This window comes from Corvus moneduloides, chromosome 33 (genome assembly GCF_009650955.1).
Source record: "Corvus moneduloides isolate bCorMon1 chromosome 33, bCorMon1.pri, whole genome shotgun sequence".
Classification (NCBI taxonomy): Eukaryota; Metazoa; Chordata; class Aves; order Passeriformes; family Corvidae; genus Corvus; species Corvus moneduloides.
The window spans coordinates 950833-970508 of NC_045508.1; the positions used below are offsets into that span (position 1 = coordinate 950833).

Here is a 19676-nt window from a genome sequence, read left to right on the forward strand (position 1 = left end):
TCTTCTCTCTGTTGTTCCTTCTTCTGCTCCTTCCTCTTAAGGAGGCGCCTTTTGGGGTTCACTGGGTGCTGTGTTGGGGTTCAGGTGCTTCCCAAAGCCCCCCCAGAGCGGCGTGACACGGGGGGGGCACACAGGGATCCCCATTCCTGATCTATCCCCGGGTTCTCCCCCCACAATCTCAGCCCCCCCCAAGTCCCTCCCCAGTGCCCCCCCAATAAACGGGACCGGGTTGAACTGGGAAGCTTTATTGGGAACACTGGGAGCAGCCGGGCGGGGTCAGAGTGACAGCGGGGCTGGGGGGGACACACGAACCCCCAAAATCAGCGCGGGGATGGAGCGGGGGGTCCCGGCCGGGCCCGAGGCCACGGGGAGGGGCTGCGGCCGCCGGCGGCTCAGGAGCTCTGTGGGCAGAGCAAAGGGGGTGACAGCAGGCTGGGGGGCCCTGGAGGAGCACAGAGCTCGGGGGGAGGGGGGACACGACCCCCGGGACCCCCCCTCCCCCACACCTGCTTGCGCAGGTAGAAGCCGAGCCCCAGCGCCAGGAAGACGAAGCCCAACACGAAGCCCCCGATCCCCATCGGCATCTTGCTGTGGGCGGTGTCCAGCGCCATCTGTGGGGGTTCTGCAATGGTCAGGACCCCCAAAATCCTCTCACAGACACCCCAAAACCCTCCAAGCACTTTCCTAGTCACCCCCAGCCCACCCAGGACCTCCTGAAATCTTCTCCTCATCCCTTCCCAGCCTCTCCAGCACCCACCAAAGTCCCTCCTGTCCCTCCCAGTTGCCCCCCACCGCCCCAGGACCCACAGACCCTCTCCCAGTCCCTTCCCAGCCCCACCAGGACTCACCAAGACTCCTCCCAGTCTCTTCCCAGCACAACCAACCTCATTCCAACCCCTACTTTTCCACCCCTGATCTTCCAGCCCCTCCAGGCTCACTCAAATCCCTCCCAGTTACACCCAGAACCCCCAAACTCCCTCCCAGTGTCCATCAGCACCCCTGGAACTCCATCTCACCCTCCCCAACATCCTTCAAACCCCTTCCCAGTGCCCCCAGTGCCTGCCCCGCTCCCCCCGGAGCTGTGGGGCTGGGCCGTACCCCAGTGCAGGCTCAGGGGCTGCTCCAGGCTGTCGTGCTCCACCCGGCAGCTGGAGCTGACCCCGCTCTGGGGGGAGTTTCCAGCAGCACCAGGAGCTGGTGGATCCAGTCCCCGTTGGGGACAATGTCGGTGGCCACCACGTGCCCCGAGAGCTCCTGGAACCACCTGAGCTGCACCTGCACAGGGTAGAAATCCATCCCGGAGCAGAGCAGGCGGCCGGGGCCGGGCTGGGAGCTCGAGGGCACCAGCAAGATGGACACACTGGGGGGCACTGGGAGAGAGTGGTGAGGTTTCGTGTGGCATTGAGAGGGACTGAGAATGGAGTGGGAGGGACTGGGGGGGCACTGAGAGACAGGGGAGTGGATTGGGGGCCACAGGCATTGGGAGAGAGGGTGGAGGTCTGAGAGTGACCTGAGAAGGGTTAGGAGTGGACAGGGAATGGACTGAGAGGGATTAGGAGGGATTGAGAAGGACTATGGGGACACTGTGAGGGACTGGATTTGCACTGGTTGGGACTGTGGGGGCCCTGGGAGGGACTGGGAATGAACTGGAAGGGACTAGGGGGGGGGCACTAAGAGAGAGGGGAGGTGGTTGGGGGGCACTGGGAAGGCACTGGGCAGAGGGTGGAGGTCTGGAAATGGGCTGGAAGTGGACTGGGAATGGACTGAGAGGGACTGGGAAGGATTGAAAGGGCCTTAGAGTGACTGTGGGGAAACTGGGAGTGCCTACGGTGTCACTGGGAGGGACTGGGAATGGAGCGCGCAGCACTGGGAGGCCGAGTCCAGCACGGGGCAGTCGGCGCTGCGGGTCTGCCTGGCAACTGATGAGTCATCAGAGAGACGCGCTCTGATTGGCTCAGGGGCGTCAGCGCCACGCAGGGCTGGGATGGACATGCGCGGAGGCACTGGGAGACACTGGGAGGGACTGGGATGGACTGGGAGGGACTGGGAAGGACAAAGAGAGGGACGAAGGTGACTGAGAGGGGCAAGAGGCCCCGGGGATGGGCACAAGGAGAGCTGAGGGCTCTGGGGTGATTCCCAGAGAGGTTTTGAGGGGCTCCAGGGTCATTCCCAGGGCAGGGCCCGAGGGGACACGCTCTGCCCCACGCTCACCTCTGCGGCCCACCAGGAATGGGGTGGACACCTCGAGGCTGTGCCGGCAGTGCCTGTGCACCTGGGCCAGCGTTCTCTGCTTGGCTGAGGGCTGCCTGAGGGCTGGGGCTGCAGCAATGGAGGGACACCCTCCTCCAGTGGGGATGTCCCAAAAACGAGGGACACCCACAAGCCCCTCAGAAACCCCGGGGCTGGGCTGGCCCTGCCTGGATGCCGGGAGACACCAAAACCGCTCTGTCCCTGCCCTCTGCTACTGCACAGGGACAGGAAATACAAGGAAAGGCCCAGGAGCTGAGAGAAGGACCAGGAGAGATCCCGCCCCGAGCACCGGCACGGGCACAACAGACCCAGCCTGGGCACAGGGAGGGAATTTATTACCAACCAAATCACAGCAGCACAAGGAGAAAGCAAAGAAATCTCTCCAACACCTTCCCCCCACCCAGCAGGGATCACCCGGAACGGGGGTCACCAGGGCTCTGCCCCACGGGGGTCACTGGGGATCATCCAACGCCGATCTTCCCACGGGGGATGGAGCTGGAGCAGCGCACGAAGCTCTTCCCGCACTCGAGGCACTCGCAGGGCTTCCCTTAGCGGTGCCTCCGTTGGTGTTGGATCAAGTGAGAGCTCTGTGAAAAGCTCTTCCCACACTGGGGACACTTGTAGGGCCTCTCCCCGGTGTGGATGCGCTGGTGCCTGATGAGGGTGGAGTTGCGTTTGAAGCCCTTCCCACAATTGGGGCAGCGGAAGGGCCTCTCATCCGTGTGAATGCGCTGATGTCTGAGGAGATTGGAGCTGATCCGAAACCTCTTCCCACACTCAGAACACTCGTAGGGCCTCTCCCCCGTGTGGATGCGCTGGTGTCCCCACAGGCTGGAGTTCCGCCCGAAGCTCTTCCCACATTCCCTACACCCATAGGGTCGTTCCCCGGTGTGGATCCTCTGGTGCTCCATCAGGTGGGAGCTGTGCCTGAAGCTCTTCCCACATTGCCCACACTCGTAGGGCTTTTCCCCAGTGTGGATCCTCTGGTGTTCCCTAAGGCTGGAGCTCCACCTGAAGCCCTTCCCACATTCCAAGCACTTGTGAGGCTTCTCCCCACCCTGAAGCTTCTCTCCCAGCTCCAAGCTCCCCCTGGATCTCCGGCCGCCTTCCCGGCACAGGGGGGCTCTTTCCTCCTTGGATCTCTCTGGGCTGCGTTTGCAGCCCCTCCTTGTGCGGCATCTCCGGGGCTTTTCCTCCTCCTCCATCCGGCCACGCCTTGGGAATGACAAATCCTGGTTTGGGGGGAGAAACAAGGAGTGTGATGCCATGAAGATTTTTGCCTTTTCTTTTATACCCCTGTTATACCTTTCTACAACTTCTGTATTCCTAGTGCCTTTTGCCTACATTCTTGGATTTGTTTGTCAAGCTAAGAAACTAAACATTTTAGAAGCTTTGTAGCTAGGGATCAGTGTGCCCCAGAGCCCAAGGTCCTCTCCAGAACACATTCTGTAAACCAAGATAGAACCATCCAAGGGAAGGTTCCTTGGGGAGGGGGGCTCACTTGAGCCTCTCATTGGGGAATCTTTGATAGACCTGCTAATTAGTAAAACCTATAATGTTATACCCAGTGTTGGCGGGGGGGGGGGGGACACGGAGAGAGACAGAGAGAGAGACAGACTCGGCAGGGTGCATCTCGATGCATATGACCTGGACGTGTACACCTAAGGATCCTTAAAAATAAATACCAAGGTAAAATCCCTTTTCCCCTTCTAACCGTGTATGCCTCTTGATTTTAAGACCAGGAAAAGGCATCAAGTCAGTGCCTTGGGCTGGGAGTTCCTCCTCCCCAAGTGCATCACTGGGCAACCTGTGTCTGTTAAAACCTCAAAAACACAGAGATTCAGCCCAAAAGTCCCACAAACATCAAGACACAGACCCAGAACTCCCAAAACATCAAGATTCAGACAAAACCCCCTCCAAAATATAAACATTCAGCCCCCACAAAAAAACCAAAGCACCAACATGGAGCCCAAGAAACCTCAGAAACACCAAGATTCACCCACGGGGAAAATCGTGGATCCCCCTCCCTGATCACCTGCTGGATGGGGGGTGCAACTCTCCTGGGGCTGGGGGTGTTAAAAGCTGCAAATGTTTATTAAACTATAGCTGCAAATGTTTGCTAAACTATAGAGGTAGATGAGTTCTCCTCCGCGACTGTAAAGAGGATGCGCTTGCAGAATTACGCCATATATCCGGTATCATATGAATTGCCAAAGATGTATCTTTGTGGTTTGTGAAATGTGTATCGCCAAATATGTACCGCTTTTGCCTGCTTCCGTTTACAAGTTATGTAAGTAGAGAAATAGTATACCAAATATGGAAGAAAAAGATAAGGGTCATGAACAGGACAAGAGAGGAAGACCTCTTACTTCAGCCTCGACGACCACCGGGAGGAAGAAAAAGACCCCCTAGCAACAAGAGGCACATGCGCAGAGGGAACCACAAGCTACAAGCAAGAGAGCAATACAGGAACAAGAAAGCGGAAGTACGAGAGTACAAAAGGACAATAGTTTAGAGTATTATCGTGGCAGTCGGTGGAGCAGAGACCCCCCTGTCACCCAGCGCTGCTTTTGCTCACATTCTACTTGCTTAATTTTTAATAAATTTCATTTATTAAATTGAGAGTGTATCGTCCCTTTTGCTGAACACTCTTCTCAATCTGGTGCCGTGACTCGGATGGGAAGGTAGCAATCTACCATCCCTCAGGGAGGCGCCCCGAGGTATTCCTCGGCCCAGGGGTTGGTAGTGCGCTTACCCCCACTCCGACGAACCTAAATCCTAGAATGATGAGCAATTGAGAACCGGTTAAATCCCATAAAATTTAATGCACTAAAGTCCAGACGAAGACGCAGGACTGCGTGAGTATAAAGGCATACCGTTCGGGCGGGATTGGGTTTCCTGAGATATAACGACTGAGAGGTTCGAAATACTGAACCAAGCGAGTGCGGACCCTTTAGTTCTACGTTTCCCGACTCCCGCGAGGGACCGGGCTAGGAATAAGGGGAGCGAGTGTGTGCGTGTGTGCAGATATCTCAGAAGATGGGGGCGAAGGGCAGCAAGCCTTCGGTCCCCATGGGGAGGGCCCCAGTAGAGAAGGCCCCAGGGATACCCCAAAACACCCCCCTAGCATTTATGTTGAATAATTGGAGACACTTTCCCAGTTCACTCGGAAAACGTAAAGCTAGAATGATAGAATTTTGTACTAAAATATGGGGGGGGAAGAAGATACAAAAGAATGTGATTTGGCCAGTTTTTGGGTCAGACGAGGATTGGGTGAGACAACAATTAAATCTGTGGGTGAATGATAAGAGCCCACCTAACCCAGAAGAGAGCGCATATGCTGCAATGTGGTTAGAAAAACCCCAGGTAGCTTTATTTCCTTTAAACGAAAGAAAGAAAGAAAGGAAAGAAGGGGAGCAGGAAGATGAACTATTACTGAATCCACCCCCATATGTGCCCCCGGCACCAGTACCAGAGGCACCACCACCGCCAATTCCCCTTAATGCGCCAATAAACGAAGAACAAGGGTCCCCCATCCCAGTCAGGAGGAGAACTAGGAGTCAACAAGAACAAGCTCAGATGTACCCCCTAAGAGAGGTGCCCATGGGAGGAGCCCAGCCCGGGATCGGATATGTTTCTGTCCCTTTAAATTCAGGGGACCTGCGGGAATTCAAGAGAACTGAAATGGGGAGTTTATTAGATGACCCATTAGGAGTAGCTGAGAGGGTAGATCAATTTTTAGGACCCAGTCTTTATACCTGGGGGGAGATGAATTCAATATTAAGCCAGTTGTTTACATCAGAAGAAAAAGAAATGATTAGGCGGGCTGGCATGAGAATATGGGATGCTCGCCATGCCCAAGGACCATAAGGCAGACACTAAATGGCCATTACAAAATCCCAACTGGGATAACCAGAATGCCAAACATAGGGTCCACATGGGGGATTTAAGAACTATAGTGATTCAGGGAATCAGAGAAGCTGTACCTCGCGGCCAAAACATTAGTAAAGCTTTTAATGAGAGACAGCGAAAAGATGAAAGCCCCACTGAGTGGTTAGAAAGATTGAGAAAAGCCTTACAGTTATACTCCGGAGCGGATCCGGCAAGCCCTTTAGGGCAAGCTGTCTTAAAAACTCACTTTGTAGCGAAATCCTGGGACGATATTAGGAGAAAACTTGAAAAGCCGGAAGATTGGCAAGATAGAGGGTTAGAGGAATTATTGAGAGAAGCCCAGAAAGTGTATGTGCGGAGAGAGGAAGAGAGCAGTAAGCGACAGATAAGAATGATGGTAGCAGCGGTTAGGGAAGATAGAAAAGGACGACCAGGAGGATTTCAGAGGAGGTCGAATGTAGTGGAAAGAAAGGAACAAGGAAACTGCTTTTATTGTGGAAAGAGGGGACATATAAAAAAGAACTGCAGAGAACGAATCAGAGACGAAGAAATATTAAAGGCTGAATAGGATAGTCAGGGGCTCTATATATTAGGGGACCGGAGTCATCAGGAGCCCTTGATAAAATTAAGAATAGGTCCCCAACGCCAGGAGTTCACCTTTTTAGTAGACACAGGGGCAGAACGATCCACAATTAGGCAATTACCGGAGGGATGCACCCTTTCACATGAAAAAGTTCAAGTTATAGGGGCAAAAGGAGAACCATTTAAAGTAAACAGAATTAAAAATGTCATATTCGAATCTGAAAATAAATATGGAATAGGTGAACTCCTACTAGTCCCAGAAGCGGACTACAATTTATTAGGACGGGACATGATTATTGAATTACAATTAGAAATCAAAGTTGAAAATGAAAAATTAGCTATCAGAGCATACCCCCTTACAGAAACAGACAGAAAAGATATTAATCCTGACATATGGTATTCCCCAGACACAATAGGCAAGCTAAATATCCCACCAATTAAGATACGAATAACGGATCCTCAGATACCGGTAAGAGTAAAACAATATCCGATTTCCTTGGAGGGACGGAAAGGACTAAAGCCAGAAATTGATAGATTATTAAAACAAGGAATCCTAGAACCTTGTATGTCCTCCTTTAATACTCCCATTTTGCCTGTAAAGAAAACTAATGGAAAATATCGATTAGTTCATGATTTAAGAGAAATAAATAAACGGACAGTCACTCGATTTCCCGTGGTAGCTAACCCATATACATTATTAAGCCGGTTAGGACCACACAAGAAGTGGTATAGTGTAATAGATTTGAAAGATGCATTTTGGGCATGCCCACTAGCAGAAGATTGTAGAGATTTTTTAGCCTTTGAGTGGGAAGACCCAGAAACGGGACGTAAACAACAGCTAAGGTGGACAGTACTACCCCAAGGATTTACCGAATCACCGAACCTATTTGGGCAAGCCTTAGAAGAACTATTAACTGAGTACCAAGTACAATCAGGGAATGTGCTTTTACAATACGTAGACGATCTGTTAATAGCGGGGGATGAGAAGGAAGAAGTTAGAATAGAAAGTATTAAACTACTAAATTTTTTAGCATTAAAAGGATTACGGGTTTCTGAAGAGAAATTACAGTTTGTAGAAGAAAAAGTCAAGTATTTAGGACATTATTTATTTGAAGGGCAGAAAATAATTGAGCCAGAACGCATTAAAGGAATACTAGATTTACCAATACCAAAAACCAAAAGACAGATTAGACAAGCACTAGGTTTATTCCGATAGTGTAGACAATGGATAGAAAATTATAGTTCCAAAGTTAAATTCTTATACGAACAACTAGCAAAAGACAATCTGCCCAAATGGACCTTTCAGGATCAAGAAAATTTTGTTAAGTTAAAAACAGAATTAAGCCAAGCACCTGTCCTAAGTCTCCCAGATGTGAAGAGACCCTTTCATTTATTCGTAAACACGAATGCAGGAACAGCGTTTGGAATATTAACTCAGGAATGGGCAGGACAGAAGAAACTAGTAGCTTATTTGTCTAAACTACTAGACCCTGTAAGTAGGGGATGGCCAGTATGTATCCAGATCATTGTGGCGGCTGCCTTATTAGTAGAAGAAACAAACAAAATTACTTTTAATGGAGACATAATTCTCTATGCCCCCCATAATATTAGAGGAATATTACAGCAAAAGGCAGAGAAGTGGCTCACAGATAGTCGATTGTTAAAATACGAAGGAATCCTAATTGAATCACCTAAACTATCACTTAGGACAACCGGAGCCATGAATCCAGCAAAATTTTTATATTCAGGAGAAAGTAGTGAAATAATACATGATTGCTTTCAGACTATAGAATACCAAAGCCGAATAAGACCAGATTTAGAAGAAGAAGAACTTGAAGAAGGGGAGGTCTTGTTCATAGATGGATCCTCGAGAGTAGTAGAAGGGAAGCGTATTTCAGGGTATGCTATTGTGAAATTTGATAAAGGAGAATTTAGAATAGTAGAATCTGGACCTTTGAGTGCAACTTGGTCAGCCCAAGCATGTGAATTATATGCTCTTTGGAAAGCTTTGAAATTACTGAAAAGGGAAAACAGGTTCAATATACACAGATTCCAAGTACGCCTATGGAATAGTGCACACCTTCGGGAAGATCTGGGAAGAACGAGGGTTTATAAACTCCCAAGGGAAGAAATTAATTCACCTAGAACTAATACGGCGAGTTTTAAAATCGTTAAGGGGCCCTTCTAGAATAGCAGTAGTACATATTAGAGGCCATCAGAGGGGCACTAATTACCAAATTAGGGGAAACAATGTAGCAGATGAAGAAGCTAAGCGGGTCGCAGGGAATCTTAGTGTTCTTCTTACAATGAAAGAGATACTACAAAAAGACGAAAACCTCAGTTTTGACCAAAAAGAGAAAGAGAAATTACAAACCATGGGAGTTAAAGAACAAAATAATAAATATCTTTTACCAGATGGTCGTGAAATATTACCCAAAGGAATAGCTCTAGACATCATTACAAAGATTCACCAGAAAACACATTGGGGTACCCAAGCCTTAGTAGATCATTTTGAGCAGCTATATGCCTGTGTAGGGGTCTATAACATTGCAAAATCGGTAACTTGGTCCTGTGAGATTTGTCAGAGAGTGAATCGGAGTAGGAGTAAGCAGAAACAATTAGGAGGACAACCCCCAGCATATCGACCCTTCTCACATATACAGGTCGATTTTACGGAACTACCAAAAGCGGGAAGGTATAAATACCTCCTTATAATAATAGACCATCTGACCCATTATGTTGAAGCTTTTCCTACCGGTAAGGCAACTGCCAACCAGGTAGCAAAAGTGTTGCTGGAGCAAATAATACCTCGATACGGGATAACTGAAGTAATTGACTCAGATCGCGGACCCCATTTTACATCTAAAATTATTAAAGAAATAGTAGACAATATAGGAATCAGATGGGATTACCATACACCATGGCATCCCCAGAGCTCAGGTAAGGTTGAAAGAATAAATGGGGAAATCAAAATCATTTTAACAAAATTGATGATAGAAACTAAATTATCTTGGATTAAATGCTTACCAATGGCCTTATTAATTTTAAGAACTCGACCAAGAACTGATTTAGGAATTTCATCCTATGAAATGGTGTATGGTATGCCCTATCGTATTGAAAAACCACAGACTAACCTTTTGATTCGAGACTATGCTATAAATGAATATGTTTCACAACTGGCGAAACACCGAGAAGATTTATGGAAACGAGGACTGGTGGTACAAAGACCCCCACTAGACTTAAAGATTCACAAAATTGAACCTGGAGACTGGGTACTAATCCGGGTATGGAGGGAAGAGACTCTAAAACCTAAATGGGAGGGTCCTTATCTTGTTTTGCTGACCACAGAAACTGCCGTCAGAACAGCTGAACGCGGCTGGACGCATGCAAGCAGAATCAAGGGACCAGTACCACCACCACAGTGGAAAATCACCAGCCCTCCAGGAGAAAACAAGCTTGTATTAAGAAGAACGGTAAGTACAAATACCAAATGATAGAAACTGTAATTGAACCATTTATCAAGTTGCTGTTTGCTGTGCAGTGTGTGATAGGATTTGTGATTGCTTTAGCATTATCAATAATTTTATACTTTTTATGGAAAATTGTTAAATGTGGAAAAGGAACCTGTATGTATGAATAATAGGGAACAAACCGAAATATGGAACCTACCAATAGATATTAGAAGGCTAAATCAAAAGACACGTTTAATATTTACACCTATAATTGAGAGACTGCCAAAAGAGATAACATCCCAAATTCCTCCACCCCCATACACCTTTACTAAGGTTCGAACATTAATAAATAGATTGAGACACTCACGCGACCAAGGGCCAGCATACGAGCCTTGTCCATTTTGCGATCGAAATCAGTGCGAAGCCTATATAACTTTTTATTGTGGAGGTTGCTCGCAAGTGATAAAGGTCCGCAGAGCGTCCCTTTATAATTGGTGGTGTTATTATTGTGAACGGAGATTCAGGCAGCAAATAATATATCAAGAAGAAGGGAGGCGAATAGTAGAACATAAACTCTTTGAATCAGCTGAACGATTTCAATTAGCAATCCTGCATTGGGATTTAGAGGTGTGGGTCGCAGCCATCACCGCCCAACTAGAATCACATATCATAAAAAGTCAGTGCAAAGGATACAGGAAAGGGAAGAGATAAACCAGACCAGACCTTGAGTAATTGAAGGCACAAGTTCCCTTCCCTGAATAGGAAACCCCTGCTGCCGAGAAGATGAGACACCTCGTAGCTGGATGCAACCCAGTTGACGAGCGAGGCAGAGGAGGTAACCTGGGGAGGAAAAGTTGCCTAATGCTCAAGCGAGGAAAATATCACCAATGGCTCTTCCTCCTTTTCTCTGTCACCCTAAGTAAGCCTGTGAGGCTGGTTGAAGCTGGAAACCCACATGAACCTATGTTATGGAAACTTATTAATGTGGTAGATAGCAAAGTGATACAAACCCGAACAGGACCCGGACAATGGAACTTCACAGTTCATCTGTATACACTAATAACCATCCCAGGGTCTCCTGAGACCATAAAGAGACAAACTCAATGTAAAGCATTTTATGTTTGTCCGGCATCTAACCCAGGGAAATCATACTGCAATTACCCAGGGCACTTTTTCTGTGGATATTGGGGATGTGAAACCGTCGCTTCAGATTGGACACCATCCCCACAGGACAAAAACATAAAAATAGAATGGGGACCCCCCCGGATGTAAAAAGCCCAAACATGGGTATGATGGAACAGTACAGGGGTCCTGCGGGCCTTCCCACACTTGCTGGAGAATAGAAATATTCATACTAAACCCTGAAGCCGAACATTGGCTCGTAGGGAAAATGTGGGGAATAAGATTCTGGGAACCAGGAGCAGATAGAGGAAGTATATTCAAAATAATTAAGGAAAGAATCCCGCACGACCCAGCTCCCATTGGGCCAAATAATGACATCAAGCAGCCTCCACAGTCTACACTCACAAATATAAGAAGCCCCAATACTGCTAATTTAACTCAACAACAAAATCCAACCAAGGACCCTAAAAATACCTCTGAGAGCTTAAGAAATCGACATAGTTTAATAAACAATAGAGGTTCAAAAGAAAAAGGGGGGAGTTGTTAAAAGCTGCAAATGTTTATTAAACTATAGCTGCAAATGTTTGCTAAACTATAGAGGTAGATGAGTTCTCCTCCGCGACTGTAAAGAAGATGCGCTTGCAGAATTACGCCATATATCCGGTATCATATGAATTGCCAAAGATGTATCTTTGTGGTTTGTGAAATGTGTATCGCCAAATATGTACCGCTTTTGCCTGCTTCCGTTTACAAGTTATGTAAGTAGAGAAATAGTATACCAAATATGGAAGAAAAAGATAAGGGTCATGAACAGGACAAGAGAGGAAGACCTCTTACTTCAGCCTCGATGACCACCGGGAGGAAGAAAAAGACCCCCTAGCAACAAGAGGCACATGCGCAGAGGGAACCACAAGCTACAAGCAAGAGAGCAATACAGGAACAAGAAAGCGGAAGTACGAGAGTACAAAAGGACAATAGTTTAGAGTATTATCGTGGCAGTCGGTGGAGCAGAGACCCCCCTGTCACCCAGCGCTGCTTTTGCTCACGTTCTACTTGCTTAATTTTTAATAAATTTCATTTATTAAATTGAGAGTGTATCGTCCCTTTTGCTGAACACTCTTCTCAGGGGGGAGGCTGCAGATACAGCGAGTGCTGGAACCTTGCAGTGCCTCCTCTTCCTGCTCCTCCTCCTCCTCCTCTATCCCTACTCTTCCTCACACTCCTCTTCCTCACACTACTCCTTCTCCTGCAGAATCCCACCTGCTGCTCCCACGTCCATCCTTTCACCATTCTGGTCTCCAGCCCTGCTCCTCCAGCCTTTCTCCTCCTCCCCCCAGGCCCAGCACCCACCCTTGGCTCGCTCTGCCCCCCAGAGCTCTCGGATCCCACAGCACCAGCAGGGATGCAGCTGCGGCAGCTCGGGCTGCGGCAGCGCTGGGCTCTCGGCCGCTCCTGCCCGCACTCGGCCCCCGCCGCAGCCACTTCTGCCAGCGCAGCACGGGCCGGCCCGGCCTTGGCGCTGCCCCCCTCCCACCTCCCCAAATTCCCCTCGCGGGGGGCGCCAAGGCCGGGCCACACGGGGGCTCCAGCTGGGGAGCGCCGGGCGCTGCGGCTCTGCCTGGCAACTGCTGAGTCACCAGCGCCGCGCCTTCTGATTGGCTGAGCGCTGCCTGAGGGCCGCGCCTGCACCAAGGGGGGACACCCTGCTCCAGGGGGGATGGCCCGAAAACCGGGCACCCCCAGCGAAGGAACAACAGCAACGCCTCGCTACAAACACATGCTCTCAATCTGCTCGGACACAGCCACACCGACTTGGACACAAGCAAGTGACAGCACAAACCATCAGCTCCACAAAATGGTACTGATTGACACACACTGCTGCTCAGCCAAGGTCCTGCTCAATTCCTCAACTTCCAGAACAACAACAAAGCCTGAACAGAACCATGGACATCGTGTCCTATACAAAAGGGGACAATGTTGAGGCAGTTTGCACATTCTCCCAGAGGTATTTAAGGACATGGACACCCAGTGGGGGTAAAAAGGGAAGTCAAGAAGGGGTCTCAGCAACAGGGGATGGATGGTGTTGGTGTGCTGGGAAGAGATTGGTTGAAGGGAGTGTGCAGGAATATGGTTAAGGCAAACAGCAGCAGGAGGAATCTATGTGGTAAGAAAGGAAAAGGAAGATGGAAAAGAGGAGGAAGAGAAAAACCTGAGGACAGGGATATTTTTCAGCACCATCTTATCCTCAAAATTTGCCAGCTGATCCAAATCTTCCGTATTCCTGGTCTCCAGGACAGGGAAACAAAGAAGTTCAGAATCTCAGGGTGTTTCTCTGTGGTGGGGAGCAGCAGGACAGGGCAGCACGGGCTGGGGGCCTGTGGGGAGCTGCGGGGCCGGGCCGGGGCTGTGGGGCAGCCGGGGCTCAGCGCCGGGCACTGCCTGACCCCAACCCCCCCCCGGGCAGGGCCAGCAGTGGCCCCCGGCCCCCAGGAGGCTGCGGGATGTGGAAGGATCAGGATTTTCTTTTCTCGATCTTGTTTGGGTCACTGGAGAAACGAATGATTTTGCAGAAAGCTCAGCAGCTGTCAGAGGATGAGCACCCACAGGCACTGAGGGGGCTGCAGGAGAGGCACAAGAAGCCCCTGCAGCACTTGGCCAGAAAGGCTCAGCAGGGGAATGCAAGAAGGGATGAGCAAAAGGCCAAGGTGAAGGCAAAGGCCATGGCAGAGTTTCTACAGCCCCCCAGGGATGAACCGCAGGGCCCAAGGGGGCCCCAGCACCCAGGGGACGGCGGCGGCCACAAGCACCTGGCACAGGCATTGCCCTCCTCGGCACGGCAGAGCCCACCCAAACAGCCCCTGCCAAGGAATCAGGGCTCCAGCTGCAGGCCACAAGGACACTGCAAGCACAGACAGCAGCACCCTCAGCACGAGCAAGTCCACCCCTGATGGACATGGATTGTCAGGGCTCTCAGAGCTCCCAGCACACCAGGGACCCACCGCACCAGAGCCCTTGAGAACATTCAGGGCACGTCTGGATCGAGATGAGGCCGCTCCTGATGGACACAGGGGCCTCTCGATCCACTCCGAATCTGAGACCTAAGGGGGGAAATTGTCAAGAAGTTCTTTCATTATTCAGGCAATAAGTGGGAAACATGAGCAGGTGTGTTTTATTCAACCACTATCAGTAGATGTGGGGGATGGGTTTGAAACGCATCAATTTCTGTTTGTTCCTAATTGTGATTGTAATTTACTGGGAAGGGATTTGGGGGCTGAAGTGGGAATACAAATTCATATTGTAAATGAGATACAGAGGCTAATGCTGCTGTACCTTGGTGTCAAATGTCTGCGAAGGCCTCTGCTGAAGGGAACCCAGAAGTGTGGGCAGCCCCAGGGAAATAGGGAAAATTAGATATGGAGCTTCTCCAAATTCCTTTGAAGCATCCAGGACAAGTGGTGTCTAAAAGCACTACCCTGTTCCAAGGGAGGCAAGGAAGGGGTTACAGCCTCTTACTGAGTCCCTGCTAAAGGCAGCGCTTCTGGAGCCAGGCATCTCTCCCTACAACACTCCTCTCCTGCCAGCCAAGAAACCCGATCATGGACACCAGAAGGAAAGCACAATTTTCAAGGCTTCAAAAGCAGATTAACTGAGCCTCCTGCCCTGGCCCTCCCAGACAGGGAAAAACCATTTGAATTGCATATGGATGTTTAACAGGGCCATGCCAAAGGAATTCTTGGGCTCAAGTGTTTAACCCAGTGGCCAGAGAGTGGCCTCATTGTCTGCAGAATTGTGCAGCCCCGGCTTTAATGGGAACTGAGGCCTGAAAACTGACAGCAGCAGAATCTCTGATTGTTCAAGCCTGGCATCAAGTTAAAGCTTTGTTAACCAAAGGAGCCTCTAAATGGATGAGCAGCGCTCGGTTCTTACAGAATGAAACTTGTTGGATGGAACAGGAGGATTCAGAGTTGAGGACAGGGGAAGGGTTGAACCCAGCCTCCTGTTTGAACGGCCCTGGACACGGGGCTGGCAAGAAACCCATGGCTGCAGCCAAGTGACAGAGCTCCAGACCTGGGCTAGCAGAGATTTACCAGACATTCCCTGGCCTGAGGGAGAAAAGGTGTTTAGGGATGGGTCTGCAAGGGCAGCAGAAGGGAAAAGAGTGACAAGACACGCTGCTCTGAAGGAAAGGGAATGAGACAAAGCGCAGCTCAGCGCCCGCATGCTCAGCTCAAAGGGCTGAGCTGGGGGTGCTTGGAAGAGCCTGGCACTGAAATGCCCTGAGCAGGAAGGCTTCAATATCTTCTGCTAACAGCATGGCAGCTCACAGCGGGGCAGAAGCATTTCCGACTGCTTCAGCAATCCCTGCATCAGTTCTTAAGGCATGTTTGGAACAAACAATTCCAAGATATGGGATTGTGGAAGCAATGGACTCAGGGGAACTCATTTTACAGGAAAGATCCTTCAGGCCGTTCTGGCTGCTTTAGGAACACAGTGGCACCTCCAAACGCCCTGGCAACCCCAGAGCTCAGGTCGGGTGGAAAGAATGAATGGGGAAATAAGGAAACACCTTCTGAAGCTGCTGAGAGAAACCAAGATGCCACGGGTACGGCTGCTGCCATTGGCTTTGGCACGAAGAAGAGCCAGACCCAGGGCAGATATTCAATTATCTCCCCTGGAATCCATGTCTGCAATTCCGTACCCTGGTGTGATAAATGAGTGAATGTTAAATGTTGTCTTTCACATATATGATTCAAACATTTAGAAGTGATGATGGATTGTGTAGAAATAGCGTTAAGGTAAAATGTAGTTAAGTAGAAACGAGATTAAGGTAAACTGTAATTTCGAAATAGTTGTAATACGCTAAGAAATGTATTAATAAACACATGGTAATAAATGTCTTTTGAGCTGAGAAACTACAGAGCCAGGAACCAAGACATCTTCGAGAAACAAAGAAGATAAACCGCAAGCATCCCAGGAAGATTGTTACCTCATCAGAACTCACACGGCCCAAGGGAACTGGCAGCTGCCAATGAGGCTGGAGACTGCGGAGGCACCGGAGAGAGGGGGCCTGTCTGCAGTTCTGAAGCGATCCAGAGGACTGAGGCGGTGTCCTGCTGGGGGAAGGGGCAGAAACCTGTGCGGGGAAAGGTGAGTGAAGTGTAAATTCCTTCCTGGGTTAATGAATATGTAACAGTTCAGGAGAGTACTTAAGTCCACAGTAAAATGAATGGAGGGCGCCTCTGGCAATATTGCCAAGCGCCCCAGAGCTGTGATTTGCCTTTGTTCTACTAATAAATGTTCAATATTACATTGCTAAAAATTTAGCTTCTGTATTCATTTTCTTCAGCCTTAATCCTCTAACACTAAAAAGGTTGTTGGAGAGTTTTTGTTCTTCCCACAGTTTTGGTAACAAGATTACATCATTAGAAGGCTTTTTCTTAATAATCCTACTTTGATATTGTCAGCTGGGTTTGGGCCAGTGGTGTGAGAATCAATTTTTAGTCTTAGGGGAAGAAGTAGCAAAAATCTTTATTGCTTTGGGGCTTTTTTGTGTATGTGTGTGCGTGGCTGTTAGTGATGGCAGAATTTTGGAATGGGTTTTTCGATATTCACCTGTAGGTTGCATTTTGCAAAACTGGAAGAGCTTTAAAACCGACCCTTTTCCTCATAAACAGTTAATAAAATATTAAAAAAAAAAAAAGCGGAAAAAAAGCCGCTTTTGGGGAGGGGCCACTTGTGAGTCACCTGATGGCTGCCCTGGAGGAGAAGCTTCCTTCCAGGCAGCCAGCAGAGGAGCTTTGGAAATGCAAATTAACTCTGCTGGGGGAAGTGTGCACAATGTCCCAGGCTCTCCTTGCCTGCCACAGGAATTGGGCTGATTCCCTCTGCCCCTCACCCCAAGCTCTGCCTCCCTGCACAGACGGAATTTGCATCGCTAAAGGCAGAGCCCACACTGAGCATCTCTGACTCTGCAACAGAAATCCCTGAAGCTGCAAAGGAAAACAGCAAACGGAGAATGTTGGGAGAACTTCACTCACAAAAGCGGGGGGGAATCATCCCTCTCCCCACTCCAACATCTGCTGGCACTGCCTGTGTTATACAGGGTGGGTTTGACCACTGGGCTGCTTTTGCTGCCACAAGTTCAGCGAAATCACTTGGGAATCCAAGGATGTGATGATTTAATCAGAGAAAAGCGGCCAATTGATGCATCCCTGGCTGGAGGGAGCGCCCAAAAATGGGGAAAAGATCAACGGCCACCAGAACAAATCCTACAACACCATGGAGCAGCCCCTGGGAACCCGAACAAATTCATACCAGGTGCCAGAGAACCCACTGATCATTTCAATGCATCACTAGATTACAAGCTGTCCTCCAAATCATAACCAAGCACACAGCTCCAGCTCCTGACCTTCTCACCCACCAATCCACTCCCATGAGCAACGCCACATTTCACCCTGGGATGGCATCAGATTCTCTTCCAGCAGAAGGACCAGGAGGCTGTGGAAAATTAAATGACTCAAACTGCTCTTGGCAAAGAGATGGCCAAGGAAAAGTGGTGAAACAGAGAACAAAGGAAATAAGAAAGCAGCTCATGTACCACTCCAAATGTGGAAAGGATGGGAATGGGACACGTTTTTGTGGTTCCCTGGCAGACCATGGGTTAAACCAATGCTGTTTCTCCCCTCAGGTGCTACAGCAACTCTCATCTTTTTACCATGCACCACACCTTGCTCAGTGCAGCTCATTCAGCAGGGGATCAAGGGCATGCAGGTGGCAGCCAGGCCTCCTGACCCAGAAACGGCTACAAAAGGACACAGAATGAGGTCACTGAGAATAACCCCAAAACCAAAGAAGGCCCAGGAAGAACAGATTAAGGCATTTCTAGAGTTTGTAAAGAAAAGTACTGAAAAAATAAGAAGAGGGGGGGATTAAAAGGAAAAAAATGAACGCGTCTTTACAAACAGATGGTGTGAATCCCATTGGAGATAGGGCCAGGGACTTGGAGATAAGGAAGTAACGAGAGAAACCATACATTTCAGAAAATGTTACTAACTGACACGAACTGCGGCTCAGCCAAGGTCCAGCGAAATTCCTGAACTTCCCGAAGAAGAACAAAGACTTCACAGAGCCATGAATATCGGATGTTATACAAAGTGGGGGGGCACATTAAGGGGCACATGCAGAAGGCAGATCGGGAAGTCTGTACCTTCCAAGGACCTCGGCCACTGGGGAAAGGGACACGGAGATGCGGCCGGGCAAATCGGCATAAAAAGGAGGCTGCGTCCTCCAACACTTGGACAGACCCCACGGGAAATGCCCCGTGGCCTCTCCCTTTGTCCAGGAACAAAGTTACTTTTACAGGACTCCTCCGGCTCCTCTGGGGACACAAACCTCTGGCCACGGGAACTTTCCCGCACACTCCCGGCCACGGGGCAGCCACCTCTGTCCTACCCACAGCAGCCGGGACGAGCCAGCGCTGCTCCGGCACCGGCTCCTGCCGAGGCAGCAGCGGGAAGGAGACCGCGGGCAGCCGCTCCCGCAGCGCCCTCACGCCAGGGCGAACACGGCGCCCACACGGCACAACGAACCCGCCACAGCCCCCTGCCGCCCCCTCCGCCCGCAGCCAGCCCCGAGCCCCGCCAGAACCGAGCGCGGCTCCCACCTGCGCTGGGGCCGCCTCCGAGCTCCGCCGCCGCCTCACCGGGCTCCGGCCGCCGCCGCCGCTCCCGGGCCCGCACCGACGCTCCGCCAATGGCGCCTCTGCTGCGCCACGGCCGCCCTGCCGGCGGCTCCGGGCCCGGGCTGCTCCCCGCTCCGACCAATCAGCGCGCCAGAACCACGACTGACGGCAGCACCGCCCAATCGGAGCGAGGGGCGGGCTCTGCACACGGCCCAGCCCCGCCCCGCGCTCCCAGCGCCCCCCGGGCTGCGTGAGGGGAAAGCCGCAGCTGAGGAGCAGCCCTGGAACGGGCCCGGCCCGAGCCGCCATTCAGCTGAGAAGAGAAACAAAGCTCTCCGCTGCTCCCGGCCCGACCTGCCCAGCCCTGCGTGTCGGGTGCCTCCGGCTCCTTGGGAAGCCCTGCAGCCTCGCTACTCCCGCCCCTAATTCGGAGCATCAGTGCATGGCGTTGATTTCCCCGAGAAAGGGAAAACCGCCCCAAACCCCTTTGGCTGAGTGCACGAGGGGAGAGATTTGTGGCAGAAAACTCCAAAAACTCAGAGCAGGGTAATGCGAAGTAAAAGAAGACCCTTCCAAACTTCTTCCTCCCACCCCTCCCTCCTTCCAGCTCCACCTCCCACCCCGGCAGTGCAGGACACAGGGAATGGGGGCCATGCTCAGTTCATCCCCGGTGCCTCCTCCCGCTGCTCAGGGACAGG

At 50.5% G+C, this 19676-nt stretch overlaps 1 protein-coding gene and 2 long non-coding RNA genes across 4 annotated transcripts; 1 reads left to right on the top strand and 2 right to left on the bottom strand.

Moving 5' to 3' along the window:
• Nucleotides 1-231: 231 nt before the first annotated feature.
• LOC116437175 lies at nt 232-1258 on the bottom strand. Its single transcript, XR_004237189.1, has 3 exons — nt 1099-1258; nt 507-611; nt 232-401 (listed from the first exon to the last, which is right to left on the bottom strand). It is a non-coding gene; the product is annotated as an uncharacterized LOC116437175 (long non-coding RNA).
• A 1428-nt stretch (nt 1259-2686) lies between these two features.
• On the bottom strand, nt 2687-19519 carry LOC116437156 (zinc finger protein 664-like). Of its 2 annotated transcripts, XM_032094751.1 has the most exons (3): nt 18961-19519; nt 16285-16431; nt 2687-3482 (listed from the first exon to the last, which is right to left on the bottom strand). In XM_032094751.1, the coding sequence occupies exons 1-3, from the start codon at nt 19285-19287 to the stop codon at nt 2799-2801; spliced, it is 1158 nt and encodes a 385-aa protein (XP_031950642.1). In that variant the 5' UTR covers nt 19288-19519; the 3' UTR covers nt 2687-2798. The 2 variants fall into 2 exon arrangements, with proteins under 2 accessions (XP_031950642.1, XP_031950643.1); XM_032094752.1 differs by lacking the exon at nt 16285-16431 and having other exon boundaries at nt 18961-19513.
• LOC116437181 lies at nt 4778-10420 on the top strand. The gene is made up of 2 exons (XR_004237197.1): nt 4778-5108; nt 10072-10420. It is a non-coding gene; the product is annotated as an uncharacterized LOC116437181 (long non-coding RNA).
• Nucleotides 19520-19676: the final 157 nt, after the last annotated feature.

Coding starts and splice junctions, on each gene's coding strand:
- LOC116437156 (XM_032094751.1), bottom strand. CDS start 19,287: ATGGCGGCTCGGGCCGGGCCCGTTCCAGGGCTGCTCCTCAGCTGCGGC. Junction 16,432..18,960: donor CGGAGGCGGCCCCAGCGCAG/GTGGGAGCCGCG, acceptor TTCCCCGCACAG/GTTTCTGCCCCTTCCCCCAG. Junction 3,483..16,284: donor GCCGTGTGAGTTCTGATGAG/GTAACAATCTTC, acceptor CCCCCAAACCAG/GATTTGTCATTCCCAAGGCG.